Here is a 22758-nt window from a genome sequence, read left to right as displayed (position 1 = left end):
ACGGGTTTGGTTTGTTTTAGTCTCTTAAATATAGCTGTGAAAATTCTAAATAAGATATCAGCAAACCAAAATCTGGTGATACATAAAAAGGAAGGGTCATACATAACGATCTACCCGTTGTACCTGTTGCCATCGAGTTGATTCAGTGATCTTTGACGTTACTATTGTGATTGTTCTGGGGCACCACAAACCATCTCCATATAGGATGGCAAACTTAATGAATGTTGTGTGTGTTCTGGCTGCTCCACTGACTGGCCATTCCCCTGTCTCTCTCTCCCTCTCTTCAGGCCTCCCTATTCCCTGAGACATGACAGTATTGAAATTAGGCCAATTAATAACCTTACAATGGCCTCTAAGTATTCAAGTGAAAGGAAGAGTAGCACATCTCTCACTTTAAATCAAAAGCTAGAAATAATTAAGCTTAGTGAGGAAGGCATGTTGAAAGTTGAAATAGGCCAAAAGCGAGGCTTCTTGCACCAAACAGTTAGCCAAGTTGGGAATACAAAGGAAAAGTTCCTGAGGGAAATTAAATGTGTTACTCCAGTGAACTCAGGTATGATAAGAAAGTGAAACAGCCTTGTTGCTGATATGGAGAAAGTTTTCGTGGGCTGGATAGAAGGTCGAACCAGCCACAACGTTCCCTTAAGCCAAAGCCTAATCCGGAGAAAGACCCTAACTCTCTTCAATTCTGTGAAGGCTGAGAGAGGTGAGGAAGCCGCAGAAGAAAAGTTTGAAGCTCCAGCAAGTTATCCAGAGATCTAGCTAAGATAATTGATGCAGGTGGCTACACTAAACAACAGATTTTCAGTATAGACGAAACAGCCTTATATTGGAAGAAGGTGCGATCTAGGACTTTCATAGTTAAAAGGGAGAAGTTAATGCCTGGCTTCAAAGCTTCAAAGGACAGGCTGACTCTCTTGTAGGGGTAAAGCAGCTGGTGACTTTAAGCTGAAACCAGTACTCATTTAACTTAGAATATTACATAAATTTAGACAATAAAGCAGCAGCCGGGTTTGAGAGAGTTAACTCCAATTTTGAAAGAAGTTCTACTGTGGGTAAAATGCTACCAAACAGCATTGCCTGCTACAGAGAAATCTTGTGTGAAAGGAAGAGCCAATCAGTGTGGCAAATTTCATTGTCGTTTTATTTTAAGAAACGGCCACATCCACCCCAACCTTCAGCAACCACCACCCAGATCAGTCAACAGCCATCCACATCGGGGCCCGAGCCTCCACCAGCAAAAAGATTACGACTCCCTGAAGGCTCAGATGATGGTTAGCATTTTTTAGCAATGAGGTATTTTTTAATTAAGGCACGTACTTTTTTTTAGTCATAATGGTATTGCACACTTAATAGACTAAAGTATAGTGTAAACATAATCTTTACATGCACTGGGAAACCAGAAAATTCACGACTTGCTTTGCTGTGATACTTGCTTTATTGTGGTGGTCTGGAACCAAACCCACAATATCTCTGAGGTATGCCTGTATGAACAATGAGTTGCTGATTTTGTTATCTAGAAACATTTACGATGTTTAGTATTTGGGATCCTGTTGTTGTTAGGTGACGTTGAATCTGTTCTGACACACAGCGACTATATGTATAACAGAATGAAACGCCGCCCAGTCCTATACCATCCTCACAATCCTTGTTATGTTTGATCCCATTGTTGTAGCCACTGTGTCAATCCATCTTGTTGAAGGTCTTCCTCTTTTTCGCTGACCCTCTACTTTACCAAGCATGATATTCTTCTCCAGGGACTGATCCCTCCTGACATGTCCAAAATATGTGAGATGTAGTCTCGCCATTTTAGCTTCCAAGGAGTATGGAATCCTATAATAATGTAAGTGCTCACTTATCTCCCCGTATAATTCACTACTTTGTTCTTGAGTTCTGCTCATAATGCAAAAATCTGTACCACTTTTCTGGACTACTGTGTAACAAAGTTTTGGCAATCTCTCATATGTCTCATGTGCCTACAGTGTTTCTCTTCTCATGAGTAGACTAGATACCCTCAGAAAGCAAGCAAAGATCCTGTAAAGGTAATTTTTTCATACTTGCCCAGATGTGGGGGGGAGAAGTGAAAGTTCCAGTTAATTTCTGGCAGTATTTTCCCCCTAGGTGCAAGGGCATTTGTACCTATTTGCCAGAAGTTTTAAAATCCTCATTTGGGGGTCAGAGAGTGATACTGGCTTAAGAATTGGTTAAACAGACTCTTAACCCTTGATTTCCAGGCTTGCACATAAAGTAATATAAAGACTTAGTTAATGACATTTTTATAACTACACTTCTGTGATGAAATGAGTTCCTTTATGTGGCCTTTTGCCTTGGTTCTCTGGAAAAACAGCTTGAGAGATTTTCCCCCTAAGACTGGAGGAGTTATCATTGCCCCAGTTTTCTACCCCAGAGAGTTTGTTACATTTCCTGAGTAAACTGTAAATGACTTGGTTTGATACTTTTTGCCTGGCCCTAGGCTGCAGCCTGCCCTGTGATTGGTATGCACCTTGCAGATATTGGTCAATATACTACCCAAATGAAGTGACTATAGACTATGCAAACGAAGTGACTATAGCCTACTATGCAAATGAAATGTCTGTGGCCTACCAAGAAGGGACAGGTCAGTTTCTGGCTCCCAGTGGGAAGGCCACACCTTGAAATTGACACGGTGTTTATGTGTCTACACAGGCAAACCCACAGAGGTTTTTCAGACAGGAAACAGGAATAAAGAGAAAGAAGAAAAGGCAAGAGAGAAGAACCAAAGAGAGAGGAGGCAAGGAACCTCCTAAAAGAGCTCTAACATGGGTCAAGGGCTATAATACTGAAGACAGAGAGAGGCCTGGAAGGGGCCCTGTGGCAGAGTCAGTGGTGACAGACAGCAGGGCCAAGAGGTGTCCCAAGGAGGTTGCAAGAAGCCTGTCCTCAGGTGGCCAAGAGGAGCTGAAAGAGCTGTCCTGTACTGAAGAAGGGAGACTTTGCCTACATGCTTCTTGATCCTGACCCTGAGTGCTAGCCACTTAACTGTAAATGTGGTCTGTGAGTTCTTTGTGGCTATTGCAACAGATTTTCTAACCCAGCAGAGAAGTAGAGAGTGCTGTGGGAAGGATAACTGGTTCAGAATTGGTAAAAAGCTTGGGAGTGGAGGTATGTCTGACCTCCATCTCTTGGAAATCAGCTTTGGGCTGATCCCAGTCATTATCCCTACTGAAATTAGACAGGTTCTGACAACGCAACTACTAACAACAAAACAACATTCCTACGCAACTACTACTACTTGAATTTCACAATTTCTTAGGTAATGTAAGAAAAACTCAATGGTTTCAGAAATAACGTAACACCTGTGTTTTGAAGTGCTGTTACAATACACCATCAACATCTTCCAAGAAATCTGAGTCAATTTGCATTATGCAGAAGGTTTTCGATTTCCTGAAAAATGGCTGTAAAGACTAGTTTCCTAAGGATGCTGAATGCAGGTAGAATTGACTCCAGTATGTTCTATTTATAATAAAATAAGAATCATCATGTAATCATTGAACTGATTAATAAACCTGGAAGGAAGAACATACTAAATGCAAATATATCTTTACCTTGAAATCTGTTGAATTAAATCCACTTGTGTGCCCAACACCAGCACCAAGCACTTCAGGCAGGACCGTAGCCGTTACTGCGCTCAGTGCTTAGTGTACCCCAGGCTCTCTTGAAAAAGATCCCAGAACTCTGGCGGCCTTGGATCTCATTCACTACAAACTTACTGTGTAAACTTGCACAAGCTGCTTATCCCTTTTTTGTCCCTTAATTACTTATCTGTAGGTAAGACTCTACCTATATCCTTAATAAGATTATATCTGGGAGAATAGTGAAGATCATTATTCAAATGCAAGTTTTGTTTTTTTTTTTGGACAAATTATGATATAATGGATTCCTTCCCTCTCTTTTGTTAAGGTAAAAGAAAAAAAAAACCTATAAACAAAACAAAAAACACACAGTAAGATATTGGTTCTTCACTAATCTTAAGGTTTAAAAAAAAAAAATGGTAGACAAATATGAGGCCCACCTTTTAATTCTGAAGCACAACTATTTGGTTCCCAGTCTTTGTATTGAACTGTCTGGACAAAGATGTGCTTCGTAAAACAGAGAGTACTTAGTTAATGTAAATGAAGATGGTGGTGATGATAAGCCTCTACACTATCCAAAGATGTAGGAATTTGTTTCCTTACCTCTGGAATTATGATTAGACCAAATATTAAGCCAAAAAGGACAAGGTTAACTCCATACATCCACCGGAGAAAGATGAAATATGATGCCACTGAAGAACCAAAGTGACCTGGACAGAGAAATGATGGTGGACTTTAAGTGCTGCAGGAGGAGGAAATGAACATGCACTGAGAATTTTATGTGTGTTATAGATCTAATTTTCACACCAGTTTGTGGAACCAACACCCCAATTTCCTTTTTTCCCCTTGATAAATAACCCAAGACTCTGTGGGATTAATCAATATGCCTGAGTTCCCAAAATAAGAAGTTTAAGAAACAGACTTATATCTTGACCTGACTGGTCGAAAGCCTGTTTTTTTTCCATTATGACACAGCTATCTTAGGCTGGGTTCTCTAGAGATACAAAACCAGTGGAGGGTGCATGTGTGTGTGTATATATATATATACACATATAAACCCAAACCCAGTGCCGTCAAGTCGATTCCAACTCATAGCGACCCTATAGGACAGAGTAGAACTGCCCCATAGAGTATCCACACAAAGAGAGAGAGATTTATATCAAGGAAATGGCTCGTGTGGGTGTAGAGGTTAGAAAGTGCCAAGTCTCTGGGGCAGGCATCAGGCTGGAGGTTTCTCCTGACTCATGTAGCCACAGGGGCTGATGAACCCAAGATTGGCAGGTCAGGTGACAGGCTGCTGGCTCAAGTCCCAAGAACTGCAGGTCAGATGATGATGAGCAGAATGCAGGATCCAGAGCAGAGCAAAAGCCAGCGAGCTTTGCCAGAAATTTCATACATATTGGATGCAGGCTACAACCCAAAGAAACTCCTTTTCAACTGATTAGCTGCTCACAGCAGATCTCATCATGGATGTGATTACATTAAATCAGATCTCATCATGGAGGTGATTACATCATTACATAACTGACGAACGACATCATAACCACCAAATCACTGAGAATCACAGCCCAGCCAAGTTGGCATACAAGTTTAACCATCACAACAGCCTACAAAATAATCTATTCATGATGCCAAGAAAACAGCAGAAGCCCTTGGAAAAAGCTTCAGTAAATGAACTGAAAAACAACGTTGTTAGAATACTCACTTTCAATGTCCTTGATCTTCATCTCCCATGGAATACATTGAGTCTTGAAATTACCCAAATCTCTCTTAAATTTGACCCATTTCTGAAATAAAACAAGCAACATCCTCAGTACATTAACATGCTGACTTGGGTCCTGGACAGGCACTTTGATGTTGACGTATCAACATGAGATTGACATGTAGGTGAGGTTGTCATCTTGGAGTTTCCATTTCCTGCAGTCCATGAGGCCCAGGATGCCAGAGGTGAATGCTTCAACTTTTGCTTTCTCAAATTCAGGTGTGGAGGGTGAAAGAGAAGCCAGGGCAACAATACTTTGTATTTGTCTGCAGTTCTTATAACATTTCAGGTTTGGACAGTTTATATATGAACTTAAAAGTTCTGTCTAGAGAATCCCTGATGGAGCAGGAGAACAGTGGGATTCAGACTTTGAATTCTCATAAAAACACTAGACTTAATGGTCAGCCTGAGTCTGGAGGGACCCCAGAGGTCATGGCCCCCGGACCCTCTGTTAGCCCAAGACTAGAACCATTCCTGAAGCCAACTCTTCAGACAGGGATTGAACTGGAATGATACTGCTGAGAAGTGAGCTTCTTGGTTCAAGCAGTCACATGAGACTCCGTGGGCAGCTTCTGTCTGGAGGTGAGATGAGAAGGCAGAGGGGGACAGGAGCTGATTGAATGAGCATAGGGAATACAGGGTGGAGAAGAGGAGTGTGCTGTCACATTAGGGGGAGAGAAGCTAGGGGTACATAGCAAGGTGTGTATAAGTTTCTGTATAAGAGACTGACTTGATTTGTAAATTTTCACTTAAAGCATACACACACACACAAATTTCTGTGTATAGGTTCTGGTTTGGGGGATCAAATTGTCTTAGTAACCTCTGATACATCTTTCTTGATCTTGAAACAAACATTCAAGGGAGAAATAGAAACCTGAAATCTTCAGATCCAAATTTGGCAGAAAGCCAATGCCTAAGTGTGATGGGAATTGTTGCTAAACTACAATACTAGTAAAGAGACCTCAATCCATAGCTGCTCATTCTTCCCCTCATGGAATAGCAGCCACACTTTTCTGAAAGGAGGCAGGAAGGCATTTCACCTCCTTCCATGATCTGTTTCCGAGCTCCAGCACCCAGAGTTTGCATTAACAATCTGCTGGCTGGGTGCTGTTTTGTCAAGTCTCCAAAAGGCTGCTCTCTACCAACCCAAACCCCTGGAAATAAATCTATTTGAAAAAATTAAAACACCATGTAGAAAACAGTCAGGCCAAGAAGTAGTAGGGAGCAGGTTCTAAGCTCAGTTTCTATTGTGAACAAGAGTCTTGTAAGGACTTGATCATGAAGAAAGTGAGATTTTTTTCATTCTAGTTTCACTAAAGGGTGAACTGGAAAAATTGCCTGAAGGAATCAGATGGGTTTCTAGACAGAGCGTTTTGACCGTATCCTGATTGGATGATTGCTATATAAGGAAACCAACTGTGAGAAGAGGGAAATGGTCACAGACACAGAAGAGAAGAGGGACTCTGCCTTAGTTTCCTAGTGCTGCAGAACAGAAGCACAAATGCGTGGCTCTAAAGAGCAGAAATTTGTCCGGAGATGAGATGACAAGGCAGAGGGGCACAGGAGCTGGTTGAATGGATATGGGAAATCTGGGGTGGAAAGGAAGAGTGCACAGTCACATTATAGAGAGGACAACTAAGGTCACATAACAATGTATATATACATTTTTGTCTGAGAAGCTAACTTGAGCTGTAAACTTTCACTGAAAGCATAATAAATAAATAAAGAGTAGAAGTGTATTTTCTCACAGTTGTGGGAGCTAAAAGTCCACATCAGGGTCTCAGTCATGTTGATTCCTTCCTTGTTGGTAGCCCTGGGCACTCCTGGGTTCCACAGGGCTCCTCACATGGCATCTGTCTTCCCCTGTGTGTGCCTACCCCTGTGTCTAATCTGTTCTTTTAATAACTCAGAAGTGATTAGAATTGCTCCAGAGGGCTTTCAAGCAGATCACCAGGCCTATCTTCCGAGGTGCTTCTGGGTGGGTCTGAACCACCAACTTTTGTATAGTAGTCGAGCTCTTAAACATTTGCACCACCCAAGGACTCCTTGATAATAATGACAAGAGCTTCCCTAAGACAGAAAGGAAAGGATGTGGGGAATGGTAGATGATGGACATTGGGCGCTCTGGTCCTGTTGCTTCATCTCTTACTTCGTTCTGATTCTGTGCTCAAAAGGAAACCTTTGGTTTATGTGGCTTCCTTTGTAGATCTGCCTATATGGAGAACATTTGCCAGTCACCTGAGCTGTGAATATTTTGGTTTCTATAAACCACCAACCAAACCCAGTGCCGTTGAGTCGATTCCAACTCATAGTAACCCTATAGGACAGGGTGGAACTGCCCCATAGAGTTTCCAAGGAGTGCCTGGTGGATTCAAACTGCCAACCCTTTGGTTAACAGCTGTAGCACTTAACCACTATGCCACCAGGGTTTCCTTGGTTTCTATAGCAGCAATTTTTTACTGTAAATCAATGAATTGAAATTAGGATTATGGTTTAGTTTCCCATATTACTAACTCTACCACACTACCGATGTGGACTTCAAAATTTCCAGTTCTTGCTTCAGTTATATCTCCTTGTAAATTAATAATGTGGCATTTGGTTTTATATATCCGACTCATAAGCTTTATTAATGTGAGTCCTTCCCTGAGAGATAGATCCCCTCTCAGGGTGCTGGTAAAATCAGTACAAAATACAGGCTTGCAAGGCCGATGACCAGTCGGGGTAAGGAATGTTGCCAAGTGAGGCCCCTGGAGAGTCAGTCTGCCAGCTAGTCGTTTGGCAACCACCTGACAACCTTTCAAGGCTGGGGGCAGCTCTGCCTGAAAGGTGATGCCCTGGATGGGCAGAGGCAGACAGCCAGGCCTAGGAAAACCCCTGACATTGAAGTTCTTATCCATCATTAGTGCAGAGTGTCAGAAAACCAGGCTGGGTGTGGGCAGGAGAAAGCCCTAGCTCCCTTCTTCAGAGCTGTGAGAGTGGCAGCTGCTGACCCTGGGGCTGGATCATTAGCTGTGCATGTCATCTTCCTTTCCAGGAGTATATAGGAAAAGAGGTCTCAAACTGCTGTCGAGTAAGCCACACGCAAGCTACGCATCCGATCTGTGGGTGAAATCCAGATCTGGATGAATAACATGAGAAAAAGTACTGCAGAACTAGGGAAAGAGGACACTACCCTTTGACATTTTTGGACGCATTTCCTCTAGGATAAACGAAATGGTTTGGCAGTCTTAATAGGATGTAAGAAATATGGGTTCTAAAGGAAAGGATAACCATTTGAGATTTTTGAAAGAATATAGGTGAAGCAGGGAAGGATTACAAGGAAGCTCAAAGTCCAGTAGCAGAATGAAAATAAACATTATACGTAATAAATACTGTCATTGATGCAGAGAAAAACTGATTCAATGATATTGAGGATAAACTGTAGAAATTTCTGAGCATGCAAGAGAGAGAAAGCAAAGAATTAAAAAGAACGAGAGAAGGTAAATATACAGGACAGAGGATGGGCAGCTATCCTTTTCTTAAGGAGAAAGCTAGAAGTATTTGGACAGAAACATGACTAACCAGAAATATTTATCAAAGATATTTGAAAAGCATATTCTTCATTTGGAAAAAAAAAGATTTGTGTGTGCAGTTGCTAAGTGGGCAATAGTTTCTAGACAAGTTTAATAAAATGACCCTTAGATAGTTGTCAGGCAATTATAACTGAAAAAGAAGAGAAAAAAGGGTATTAGTGACATGGATTAAATTATGTCTCCCCAAAATATGTATTGGAATTCTAGTCCCTGAACCTGTGGATGTAATCCAGGTTGGAAATAAGGTTTTCTTCCTTAACTTAATTTGATCATAGCCTGATTTGGATGTTTAGCCTCCATAACTGTTCGAAAACAAATTTCCGTTCTTTAAATCTACTGACTTGTGGTATTTATGTTACAGCAGTATTAGGTAACAAAAATAGCATTAAGAATAAAAAAGATGCAAACCCAACAGATATAGAAAGTATTGAAAAAATTGTGAGAATACTACATGCAACTTTCTGTGAATACATATGAAAATCTTAATGAATGATCAAGTTCTGAGAAGAATATGAATTATCAAATGATCCCAAGAAAAAGCAAAAAACCTGAATATACCAATAAAGAGGGGATACATAAAAAAGTAACAAGGTACTGATATAAAAATGACTCCTCATCTATAAAGTTTTATGAATGTCATCAATTCTACTCAAACTATCAGAGCATAGAAAAGGAAGGCATATCCCCAAATTCATTTTATGAAGCCAGCATAATCCTGATACCAAAACCAGGCAGAGACATCACTAAAAAAGAAAAGAACAGACCAATACCGCTGAAGAATATAGACGCAAAAATTCTCGAAAAAAATCCTAGCCAACAGAATTCAACAGCATGTAATAATAATAATAATACATCTTGACCAAGTGGGATTCATACCAGACATGCGAGGATGGTTCAGCATTAGAAAATCAATCAGTGTAATCCACCACATAAATAAAACAAAGGAAAAGAATGACAATGATCATCTCAACTGATGTGGAAAAGGCATTTGATAAAGTCCAACACCAATTCCTGATAAAAAACTGTCAGCAAAATAGTAATAGAAGGGAAATTCCTTGACATAATAAGGGAAATTTACACAAAACTAACAGTCAACATTATCCTCAAAGGAGAGAGTCTGAAAGCATTCCCCTTGAGAATGGGAGCAAGACCAGGGTGTCCTTTATCACTACTCTTATTCCATATTGTAGCAAGAGCAGTAAGGCAAGAGAAGGAAATAAAGGGCATTCAAATTGGTGAGGATGAAGTAAAACTATCCCCATTCACAGTTGATATGATCATATAAATAGAAAATCCCCAAGATTCCAAGAGAAAGCTACTGGATCTTATTAGAAGGATTCAGCAAAGAGGCAGGATACAAGAACAACACACAGAACTCTATTAGATTCCTTTAACAAAGAGAACATTGAAAAGGAAACCAGGAAAACAATACCATGTACAATAGCCTCCCCCAAAAAGATAAAATATTTAGGAATAAATCTAACCAGGGATATAAAAGTCTTATACAAAGAGAACTACAAAACACTACTGTAAGAAGCCAAAAGAGATTTACATAAATAGAAAAACATACCATGCTTTTGAATAGGAAGACTTAACATTGCGAAAATGTCATTACTACCCAAAGGGATGTACAGATATAATGCAATCCTGGTCCAAATCCCAACAGAATTCTAAAATTAGATGGAAAAACTAATCACTGGCTTTATATGGAAGAGAAACAGGCCCTGAATAAGTAAAACATCATTAAAGAAGAAGAATAAATTGGGTGACCTCACATTGTCTAGTCTCAGAACCTACTATACAGCCACTGTAGTCAAAACAGCCTGGTCCTGGTACAACAACAGACACATAGACCAATGGAACAGAATTGAGAACCCAGAGGTAAATACTTCCATTTACAGACAGCTGATCTTGACAAAGGACCAAAGTACATTAAATGGTGAAGACACAGTCTCTTCAACAAATGGTGCTGGCAAAACTCTGTAGAAAAATGAAACAGGTCTCATACCTCACACCATACACAAAAACTAACTTCGAAAGACCTAAATACAAAACCTAAAAGTATAAAGAACATGGTGGAAAAAACAGGGACAACATTAGTGGCCCTAATATATGGCATAAATAAATACCAAATATAACTAAAAATGCACACCCAGCAGATTAACTAGATAAATGGGACCTCCTAAAAATTCAACACTCAAGGAAAGACTTCTCCAAAAGAGTAAAAAGAGAACCTACAAATTAGGAAAAAATGTTTGGCTACGACATATCTGACAAGAGTCTAATCTCTAAAATTTATAGAAAACTTTAACACCTCAGTAAAAGAAAGACAAACAATCCAATTTAAAATATGAGCAAAGGATATGAAGAGACACTTCAAGGAAGAAGGCATTCAGGCTGCTAACAAACATGAAGAAAATGCTGGCAATCACTACCAATTAGAAAGATGCAAATCAAAACTACAACGAGATACCATCTCACCCCAACATTACTGGCACTAATCAGAAAACAAAAACAGAAAATAACAAATGTTGTTGAGATTGTGGGAGACTGGAACTCTCATACACTCCTGGTGGGAATGTAAAATGGTACAACCACTATGGAAAATGGTATGGCACTTCCTCAAAAAGCTAGAAATACCATATGATCCAGCAATTTCACTGCTAGGTATATACCCTAAAGAAATAAGAGCAGTGACGTGAATAGACATATGTCCCCTCATGTTCACTGCAGCATTATTCATAAAAGCAAAAAAGTGAAAACAAGGTAAGTACCCATCAACAGATGAATGGATTAACAAACTGTAGTACACACACACAATGGAACAATATGCAATGATAAAGAATAATGACGAATTCGTGAAACATCTCACAACATGAATAAATTTGGAGGACATCATGCTGAGTGAAATAAGTCAACCACAAAAGGACAAACATTGTACGAGATCACTATTATGAAGTAACAACAAAAAGTTTACACACAGAAAAAGAAAAAAATTCTTTGATGCTTACCAGGAATGGGAGGGAGAGGGAGAGAAAATTACCAAATAGTTAGAAGACATGTGTTAATATTGGCGAAGGGAAAGGGAATACACAATGTGGGAGAAGTCAACACAACATGACCAAGGCAAGAGAAGACCCTGAGAGGAACACGAGAATAAATGGCTACTATGGTAACTATGGGGCCCTGGTGGCCCAGTAGTTAAGAGCTATGACGTGCTATGGCTGTTAACCAAAAGGCCAGCAGTTTGAACCCACCAGCCACTCCTTGGAAACTCTATGGAGCAGTTCTACTCTGTCCTATAGAGTTGCTATAAAAAAAAAAATAAGTTGGAATTAATTTGATGGCAATGAGGGTATGGTAACTATGGAGCCCTGGTGGCACAGTGATTAAGAGTTCAGCTGCTAACCAAAAGGTTGGCAGTTGGAATTCACCAACCGCTCCTTGGAACCCCTACGGCAAAGTTCTATTCTGTCCTATAGGGTCACTATGAGTCGGAATGACTTGAAGGCAAATTTTTCTTTCTTTTTAAACGGTAACTATTATAGCATAGACAATCTTGCAACAATAGTATTAACAAACAATAATTTACAAATGGATGCATAGGTAGATAGACATGACAAGAGGTGTGGGAGGGTGTAAGAGAGCACACCCACTGGCAGATACAGGTTAGATGGTGGATATTTCTACATACATGACAGAAGATGCTCCTAATATATTAATATAGAAAATAGAGCACACAAGGGGCACAGTCAGCGAAACCCCTTAGACATAACCAAACACCTCGCAGGATGAAGTTCCTAGGCTCAAACCCACAGACTCGGGGAACATATATAAGTCATTGGCATAACAGTTCATGAAGACGACGTCCTGCATTCTACTTTGGTGAGTAGTGTCTGGGGTCTTAAAAGCTTGCAAGCAGCCATCTAAGATACAGCTATTGGTCTCTTACCATCCGGAGCAAATGAGAGGTAAGAAAACCAAAGACTCAAGGGAGCAATTAGTCCAAAGAATAAATGGGCCACATGAACCACAGTGTACATGACCTTGAGATGAGAAGAGCTAGATGGTGCCCTGCTACCACTGCTGCTTGGATCAAAACAAAGGATCCTGGACAGAGCAGGAGAAAAATGTAGAACAAAAAATCAACTTCACAAAAAGGAGCAGACTTACTGGCCTGACAGAGACTGGGGGAACCCCTGAGACTATGGCCCTAAGACACCCTTCTGGCCTGGGACTGAAGCCATTCCCAGAGACCACCTTCCAGCCAAACAACAGACAAGCCCATAAAATAAACAGTAACACCCAAAAGGAATGTGCTCCTTAGAACAATCGATTATACGAGATCAAAAGGGCAATATTTGCCCGAATGCAAACATGAGAAGGCAGGAAGGGGTAGAAAATCCAGATGAAGGGAAAGAGGGAACCCAGGGCAGAAATGAGGCGAGTGCTGACATAATGTAGGGAATAGAGCCAAGGCCATGAAACACTTTATGTATGAAATATCAAATGGGAATCTAATTTGCTCTGTAAACTTTCACCTAATGGCAAAATTAAAAAAAAATAGAGAAACATTATATGGACCCCCTGCTGTTTTATGTTAGTCAGGAGTGTGTTTATATTTTAATGACTTGGAGCTTTTTTGATTGTTAAGATTTCGGCGTTTCTATTTGTTACATTGTTTCTGGCATATAAAATTCTATCATACACATGAACTTGAGGAAAAAAATTGTTATGGGTATCAGCTTTTAAGGAAAAAAATAATTATGTTCTATAAACTGATTTGTGTAATACAAAGGAGGCAAAGCGCTTGGTTCCTAACTGAAAGGTTGGCGGTTCAAACCCATCTAGCAGCTCTGAGGAGAAAGATCTGTAGATCTGCTTCTGTAAAGATTACAGCCAAGAAAACTTTACGGAGTAGCTCTACTCCGTCACACGGGTGGCTCAGAGTCTAAATCGACTTGATGGCGTACAGCAACGACAATAAATGCTGTTCATTTAATATTATGAAATGAGTGTAGCCCTAATCTTAAAATCTGCCAGAGAACAAGCACACGTGTACGCACGTGCACGCGCGCACACACACACACATTCAGACCAATCTTACAAAAATCTATGAAAATATCATAAATAAAATACCAGAAAATCAAAGGTGGCTGTGGAGTTAAAAAATCATACACCTGATCATACACCCAGAAGGGTAAAAAGATGTTTAATAACAGAAGGAAAAGGCACTTAATAAAAATCTTATATTTATTTGTAATAAAATACAAATTTAATTAAATTGGAACTAGAAGGATAATTTCTTATCATGATAAAAAAAATCTATTTCAAGCCAACAACTTCATAAAACTTAATGTGAAACACTGGAGTCATTTTCATTAAAGTAATTGAAAGACAAGGAGGCCTACAATCAGAATTAGCAATTGAAATTGTCTAGGATTCCTTACCCACATTTTAAGATGGGAATAATAGATCACATTTCGAAGGATCCAACAAAAAGATCTTTACGTACAGAATCAGATAAAAACAACTGGAACTAAAAAGAAGGTGCAATAAGGGGACCAGATATAAAATGAATATACAAATGAAACCGGCAACAACTAGTTATCAAGTGAATGGAAAAATGATCCCATTCGCAAAAGCAACTAAAATATAAACAACGTGGAAATAAATTTAAGACATAGAGAAGATCTATATGAAGAGAATGATAAACTCCTGAAGGAAATAAAATAAGGCTTGAGAAATGTATGATATTTTTAGATGTGAAGACTAGAATTGTATAGATAAGAGTTTTTTGCAAATTAATTGAAGATCAAAAATAAAGCAACTGAAATCTCAATGAGCTATACTGGAACTTGGTAAAGTGATTTTTAAAATGTGTCTGTAAACAGAGCCAAGAAATATTTGCAAAACAAGGGCAATAGAGGAAGCCAGCACTATCAGGCATTAGTACTAGCCGATAGCTAAAACAATGAGGTCAAACAATTATTCAGGATAAAAAGTCACAAAACTGGCCCAATGCAAAAATTAAGTGAATTAAAATGGTGGTTTTTCCAATCAGTGGATAAAGGGGGACATTTCCATAAGTCCCATGTTCAATATCCAGTCAGAACCAGAAGCCCTGGCTATGACCTGCGGGCATCACAGTTTATCATCCCTACTATTGCAGTCCAGTCAACTGACTCATGGCAACCGCATGTGTGTCAGAGTAGAACTGTGCTCTACAGGGTTTTCAATGGCTGGTTTTTCAAAACTAGGTCACCAGGAATTTCTTCCAAGCTGCCACTGGGTGAACTGAAACCTCCAACCTTTCAGTTAGCAGCTGAGCATGTTAACCATTGCACCACTTGGGACTCATCCATATGACCCTGATTATACCATGGTGTTCTGGGAGTCCACCAAACCCTGATTTGGGGCTTGGAAAATAAGATCCCGGTGGTTATACTATCATTAATTCTGTGAATTTAGTTATTCACTGAAGTTGTGGAAACAAGTCTCAGATATATTGAAGCCCAAACAAATAAGTATAGAAAAATTGGCAAGATAGAGTTGGTTTCCATTCCTGGATGAATCAGAATGGTCAGCTGGGCCTCAAATTCAGGATTCCTGGAGTTGCTGGACACAGACTAGGGAGGCCGTTGCTAGTGCCTGTGCCAGCAACACAGATTCAGAAGCAGAACAGGCCCTCCCACAGGGGTCTGGCACCACACACCTTGGCCATCAGCATCCTGTAGGCGTAGAGCCGCTTGCCTTTCCCCTTTCCCAAGGCTCCTTCATACTTCTCCACAAATGCTTGGGCCTCCCTGGTTAGGAAAAACAAAAGGCAGGAATTCAATTAACACCTAACCAAAAAAAGTTCGAACTATGAGGGTATATTGTGACTCGAAGCCTCATGTGTTTTTATACCCATAGGTAGAATATAAGTTCCATGAGGATAGGCCATTTTGTCCACTGAAATTTACCAAATGACAAGGGCAGCAGCTCTGCAGGCTAAAAGACCTAGCAGTCTGCTCCAGTAAAGATTACAGTCTAGAAAACCCAATGGGGCAGTTCTTCTCTGTCCTATAAGGTCACTATGAGTGGGAATTGACTCCACAGCACACAAGAACAATGCTGAGCTCTTGTAAGAGGCAGAATTTATACCCTGGTGTTATATCCATGAATATGTTATGTTACATGGCAAAAGAGCCTTTGCAGATGTAATTAATATTACTAATCGACTGACCTTAACATGGGGAGATTATCCTGGATTTTCCGAATGAGCCCATAGTAATTACATGAGCCCTTAAAAACAGAAAAGGAGGGCAGAAGGGTCAGAGAACTGGGGCTGGAGGGGAAGTCAAGATTAAAGCAAACACTCCTGACCACAGCACTGGGTGCTCTTATGCGAACATCACTTTCTACCTGGTATCATCATTCATTATGTCCATGTGCTTCACTGAGTCATTTTTGTACCCTAAACTCAATTCTCAGGGCTCAGCACAATGTCTGGCACAAGAGAGGTTTGAACTTTAACAATAACAGTAACTAAAAAAATTAATTAGACATTATATGCTGGGCACTTTATCTCAATATCTTCACTCCATCAGAACAGCCCTCAGAAGTGAATTTTACAAATGAAGAAGGTGAGGCTCAGAGAGGTCAAGGGAAGGAAAACAGCCTGGGACAAATCTAGTGGCAAGCCAAGACCACTGGAGTGGCAGAAGTGTGAGCTCAGGTTGGCCTCAATCCATTGCCATTGCACCAAGCTTCTCAGAATGTCTACAACTATTATGCCAAGGCCAGCCAAATGCCTGATTGGGCTTCAGGCTGGGACCCCCACACCATTGCTTGTAACAAAGAGGATGTATTCTGGGGATGCTGTCTGTGGTTAGAGACATTACTTCCAGGAGAAAAATCATACAGGAGGCAATGGGGTACATTCTAGAATGTCTGGTAATTCTGGAGAGGTGATTACAAATTAAGAATGAAGGTCCTAGAGCCTTAATTCTGAGTTCGAACCCTGGCCTGTCAATTTAACTCACTTTATGACCTTGGGCAGACTCCCTGCCTCAGTTTCCTTATCAGTAAAATAAAGGCAATAATGATAGCATCTGCATCACAGGCTGCTTGGAAAGATCAAATGAATTATTACACTTACAGCAATCAGAACAGTGCCTGGCAGGCACATAGGGACCACATAGCAAATGTTGGCTATGTGTAAAAAAAAGAAATACTATTAAAAGGTGAATAAGACAAAATTCTACAAACAAGAGCTTCCAGTCAAATGAGGGTTGGGGATCAGGGGGCAGTGAGTAACTCAGCCTGAATGTAGAAGGGGCAGTGGGGTCTTCCTGCAGAGGGGATTCCAAAGATGGTGACTATGGCAAAGAACCAGACAACGTGTTCTTCTGTTGTTCATGGGGGTTGTCATGAGTTGGAGCCAACTAGACAGCGACTAACAACAACAAAGGAATTAGCCAGGTGGGCTGGCAGAAAGCAAAGATTTTCTAGGTAGAGGCACTGGCTTGAGTGAAGACCCAGATGTCCATGAACCTTGGACTTGAGCCTAGGATAAGGAGTCTTGGGGGAGGAGAGGAGAGTAGGAAGAGGAAGAAAGGTGGCCTGGAGTGACGAGACCCACTGTTTGCAGGGGAAACCTGGCTCTGGTAGAGGGACATGGGTCTTTTCAGCTCCTCAGATTTAGCCAGTGCCCACCAGCCAGAAGCAGGAACTTGTCCCTCAGAGGCAGGGAGGAGATGTCATATTTCTTCTCCAGGCAGCCAAACAGCCACTGGGGAGATTTTCATGGCCCCCTGAGACTTCCAGCCAGCTGGAGATCTCATTCCATAGGCATCAGAGTTGCTCTTTTCCACTGTTAATAAAAGATGTGGTCAGGTGACACCCCAGTGAGGATGAGTTTCTCTTAGAGTGACAGCTGGCTGTTCTACTCCCGCTGACAGTTGGGAAGACCTGACCCTGGGGGTGCAGAAGAAGGGGCTCAGAATGAGGCAGCTGGGAGAGCAGACAGCCCATTGCCTGGAGCTGCACCAACCAAACAGCAGCCACAAGCCACGTGCAACTACTTAAATTTAAAAAAACTAAAATTAAATAAAAAATTTTAGTTTTTCAGTCAAACTAATCACATGCCAAGCTCTCAACAGCCACTGTGGCTAGAGGCTACCATATTGGGTAGTGCAGGAGTAGACCACTTCCATCATCGCAGAAAGTTCTGTTAGACAACACTGGCCTAGAGCCTGAGCCTGGAGGCACCACAGTGACCTGCAGGAGAAAATCAGAATTTGCAGAGCAGAAGAGTAAGCGCTATTTACCAGAAGCCTTGTCAGGCCTGAAGTGTCCATTGTGTAGCCAGAATCTGACTCTGGGGTATACAGTGAAGCTGAAAGTGTCAAAAAAGGGCTGCCAAATTGCTCTACATAATAAAGGGTAAGGATTTTGATGTGAGCAATGACGAAACTTGGGTGTAAGAGGAGCCAGGGAAAACGGGGTGGTGCAAAAGGTTAACATGCTTGGTTGCTAACCAAAAGGTTGGAGGTTCAAGTTTATTCAGAGGTGCCTCAAAAGAAAACCTGGTAATCTGCTTCCAAAAAAAACCAGTCATTGAAAACTCTATGGAGCACAGTTCTACACACATGGAGTTGCCACGAGTCACAGCTGACTCGACAACAACTGGTACAGAATAAAGGGAAGAGCGAGTGTCACCCACAACCCTGTGGCAACAAAACAGAGGAGAGACCTGGGGAAAATGGTAATGTTGGATGGGAATTAAAAAAAAAAAACTGTTCACCTGTTTAGTGTTTACTTTTAAATCAAATTACACATTCGCATAAAGTGCTGAATCATTCTAGAATTCCGATTTTAAGAAACAGCATCATTATGTCCTTTATCCCATTCCTTTTTCTCCCACACAAAATCCCAATGTTGGATGGAAGATTTTTAGTAGAAAACCAGAAGTTAAGCAATGTGATTCTTGCCCTTGATCTCAAAACTCCAGTAGAGACTGAAGAATCATAAAATACTGGTGTGCCAGCCTTTCAGATAAACCAGAGAAGGGGCTGAGTTGAAATTAAGAGTCAAATGGTACATGCATGAAACTTGGAAACATCATAAAATCCAAAACCCATTGCTGTTGAGTCGATTCTGACTCATGGCAACTCTACCAGGCAGGGTAGAACTGCCCCGTAGAGTTTCCAAAGAGTACCTGGTGGATTCGAACTGCTGACCCTTTGGTTAGCAGCCATTAGCACTTAACCACTGCACCACCAGGATTTTCTGAAAACATCATGCTGAGTGAAATAAGTCAGTAGCAAAACGACAAATGCCGTATGATGTCACTTAATGAAATAAGCAAATATATAGCAACCAAAGATAATTAGTGGTTACCAGGGACATGAAAGAGGGGAAAGGGGGGGAGTTTTTGCTTAGTGTGCATTGAGGTTATGTTAATGGCAGTGGAAGGATTTGGAAAAAGCAAGAAAGTTTGCACAGCTTGAAGAATGTCATCAGTGTTACTGAATTGTACATGTAGAAATTGTTGAAATGGTGTATGTTTTGTTATGTATATTTTCATCACAATGAAATTAAAAAAAAAGAAGAGTCACGTGGCATGAGTATGAGGCTAGTTATCATTACAGCTTGGGTCCTGAGTTGGTTATTCGGGAGCTAAGTTTAGCTAAGACAGGCCCTCTCCCCACTTTAGTCATTGTACAAATTATTACCAGTGTGAGTGAGCTACACATGGAGAGGGTCTGGGTGCTTACAGAACACAGGGAGATCTGAACTTGTTGAGGTAGAGGTCATAGAAAGCCACACCCAGGAAGGGACACTGTGTTGGGTTGTGAGGGAGGCACAGAAGCCACCAGATGAGGTGGGCATGGGATAGAAAGGAGGGCCGGTGTTGGGAGAGTTTAGGTGGTGCCTGGGCATTATGAGTCTTCTGTCTCTTCCCTGAGGCCCTGCTCTGTGCTAGTGGACAGCAGGGCCTCACCAACAGTCACGATCATCCCTGCCTTGGCTCTAACAGTGTCTCCCTCAGTGCTGTTCTTACACTGAGGACAGAGGTAGACCAAGGAGAGTGGGTGGGTGAATTCCCTCTACTTGTCAAGTCCCCGGGGGCTGAGGAGTAGGAAGGGACTCCCATTCCCCTGAGAAGGAGGTGAGCCTTTGGACCTCCTGGACCCTGGTGGGGTGGAGAGGCCCTGGTCAACTAGTCTGCTCACCTGAGCTCTGTCAGCTTCTTTGCCATGGGCCAAGGCTTGTTCCGCATGGTAGCAATAAGCTTCTTCTTTTCTTCTACCTGCTCCAGGATCCAGGTCAGTTCCTCCTCAGACAGATGCTCCCCACCAGAGGCACTGGAGGCCACAGAGGTTGACCTGGAGGTAGCGCCAGGGAAGATGCAAAGGAGAGCGGCATTGGTGGTGGGAGTCCTTGGGTGGTACAAAAGGTTATCATGCTTGGAAGCTGATCAAAAGTTTGGAGGTTCTAGTTTCTCAGAAAAAAGGGCTGGCAATCTACTTCCAAAAAATCAGCCATTAAAAACCATATGGATCATTGTTCTACTCTAGCACACATAGGTTTGCCATGAGTTGGAATTGATGCCACACCAACTGGTTTGTTTGATCATCAGCTGCTCTGTGGATAGGAGAGCATGAAGGCAGACAGGTGGGTTGTGCTCACTGACACTCACAGCTCTGCCCATGGCCTGCCCTTGCTCAGACACCACAATGGCTCCCCCAGCCTGCCATGGGAAGCCCAGAACTTTGCCTTTAAAATTTTCCAGTAGCCACATTAAAATAATAAAGACAAACAGATAAACTTAATTTTCATAATACTTTTGACTTAATCTAACATATCGAAAAAATTACAATTTCAACAAGTAATCAATGGAAAATCATTAATGAGGTATTTTGCATTCTTTTTTTGTATTGTATTTAAAAATCTAGTTTTTGTTTTGTACGAATAAAAAAAAAATTCAGATGTTCTCATGAGACATACTTGATCTGAATTTGAATTTCATAAAATTCATACAGTGAAACTTGTGAGAGCTGGACTGCATTGTTTCTTAAACATTTTCCACCTTTGCAGGGTGTAGTCTCACCACTTTTCTAATGCTGTCCATTAGTCAAAAATGTATGAGTTTTCCTTCTCTGACAGGTTTCTGCCTTACATAGTTTCTGGTTTTCACAGGTTTTATTGTTGTTGAAAAAGTAGATTCGCGTACCCAAATTGTTTGAAACATACTTAGAAGTTATCCAGTAACTGGATAAAGTACAAAAAGATCATTTTTCTTTGATATTTGCACCTGCATTGGCAAAACTAGTTTGTGTGTTTGTTTAGAAGAAATGCTTTACCTTCAAAGTCAAATCAAATCAGTCTCAAAAGTACATGTGTCCTATTAAGTAAATTCTCTAACTCTTGCGCCAACTTGGTAGTATTAATATCAAATTAAGACTTAATTAAATAAAAAATTCAGTTCATTGGTCACACTAGCCACACTCAAAGTGCCCCCAGGCACACGCGGCTAGTGGCTACCATATTGGACAGCAAAACCCTAGAGAACTTCCAGCTAGAAGCCCCCGTGCGTAAATCCTCATTATTTCACAGATAATGCTACGTGCTCAGCTGCCATAAAGTCTAAGTTATTATGTGTGTATCTCATAGCCTCCAGGCTGTTCTGAATCCTTCACTGATTGAAAAAAAAGTGACTCTAGCCTCTCAACTTGGGGACATTGGTGATACAGTGATAGAACTCTCACCTTCAATGCTAGACACCCAACGCAATTGCCAGCAGATGCACCTCATGGGCAGCCAACACCAGTCTGTCAGCGGAGGCTTGTGTGTTGCTACAATGCTGAACAGGTGTCAGCAGAGCTTCCAGGCTAAGATGGATTAGGAAGACAGTCCTAGTGATCTGCTTCAGAAAATCAGCCAGTGAAAACCCTATGGATCACAATGGTCTGACCTGCAACCCATCAAGGGGATGGCGCAGGACAGGGCAGAGTTGTTCTGTTGTATTTGGGATCACCATGAGTTGAAGGCCAACTCAAAGGCAACTAACAACAACAGCCTCTCAGCTCAGCTAGACAGTGGCCAACAGGGCAGGTGAGGGAGGGGCTAGAGAAAGGCAATTCCTGGGCAGCCTTTCCAAGTTTCAAAAATGGAGGTATCTGGATGTGGGCATGGGTTACCACAGGTTTCAGAGTACAGTTTGCAGCAGAAGCAGTCTCTGAGTTTTAGCTTCAGATTAACCCCTGAGAAGCAAAAGAGAGGTCTTAGGATAGGCTTAAGGGAGGAGGTGGGATAGGGGAGGAGGCGATTCCAACCCTTGAACTTTAGAAAACCTAGAACATAGTGATTTTTTTAATCACATCCATGCACCTGCCTTTTAGTCTTTGCACAGGGTATTTGCTCACTCTAGGGAACATTCACTCCATGAAGGACCCCTGATGCCCCACATCCCACCAACACAGTGCTCCATTGCTTTCTTATTCACATAATGCTCTCTACTTTGTCTTATGATTACTGATGCTCATGTCTTATTTCCCCTGCTAGATTGTCAGCACTGGGGAACAGGGACTGAATCTTTTTCACCTCTCCATGCCATGTCTTGGCACTCAGTAAATACTTGCTGAAAATTGCATGAATGGGTCCTTTTCTGAACCCCTTATTTTCCATCTGCTATCCAGACATCTGTGATCCATTTACGATGGTGCGGCCTCTTTCTAAAGTTCAGTACACCCCAGGTCCATCAACGAAGCACTCAAGTTCTCTTTAAGTTGCTAAGGACACTCTTCATCCTTGACCTCTTTAG

General features: G+C 41.3%; 1 protein-coding gene across 1 annotated transcript in view; it reads right to left on the bottom strand.

The window, feature by feature from the left end:
- TMC2 (transmembrane channel like 2) overlaps positions 1 to 22758 on the bottom strand; it is a 129116-nt gene that overhangs the window by 56528 nt on the left and 49830 nt on the right. Inside the window, exons 5-8 of the mRNA XM_049869149.1 lie at positions 20168 to 20320; positions 15661 to 15751; positions 5317 to 5398; positions 4215 to 4321 (exon numbers count right to left, since the gene is read on the bottom strand). Of these exons, the coding sequence (XP_049725106.1) occupies positions 4215 to 4321; positions 5317 to 5398; positions 15661 to 15751; positions 20168 to 20320 (433 nt within the window). The remainder of the gene's footprint in view (positions 1 to 4214; positions 4322 to 5316; positions 5399 to 15660; positions 15752 to 20167; positions 20321 to 22758) is intronic.

Source organism: Elephas maximus, chromosome 25 (assembly GCF_024166365.1).
Source record: "Elephas maximus indicus isolate mEleMax1 chromosome 25, mEleMax1 primary haplotype, whole genome shotgun sequence".
In the NCBI taxonomy this organism is placed as follows: Eukaryota; Metazoa; Chordata; class Mammalia; order Proboscidea; family Elephantidae; genus Elephas; species Elephas maximus.
This window is presented reverse-complemented; position numbering and strand designations above follow the sequence as displayed.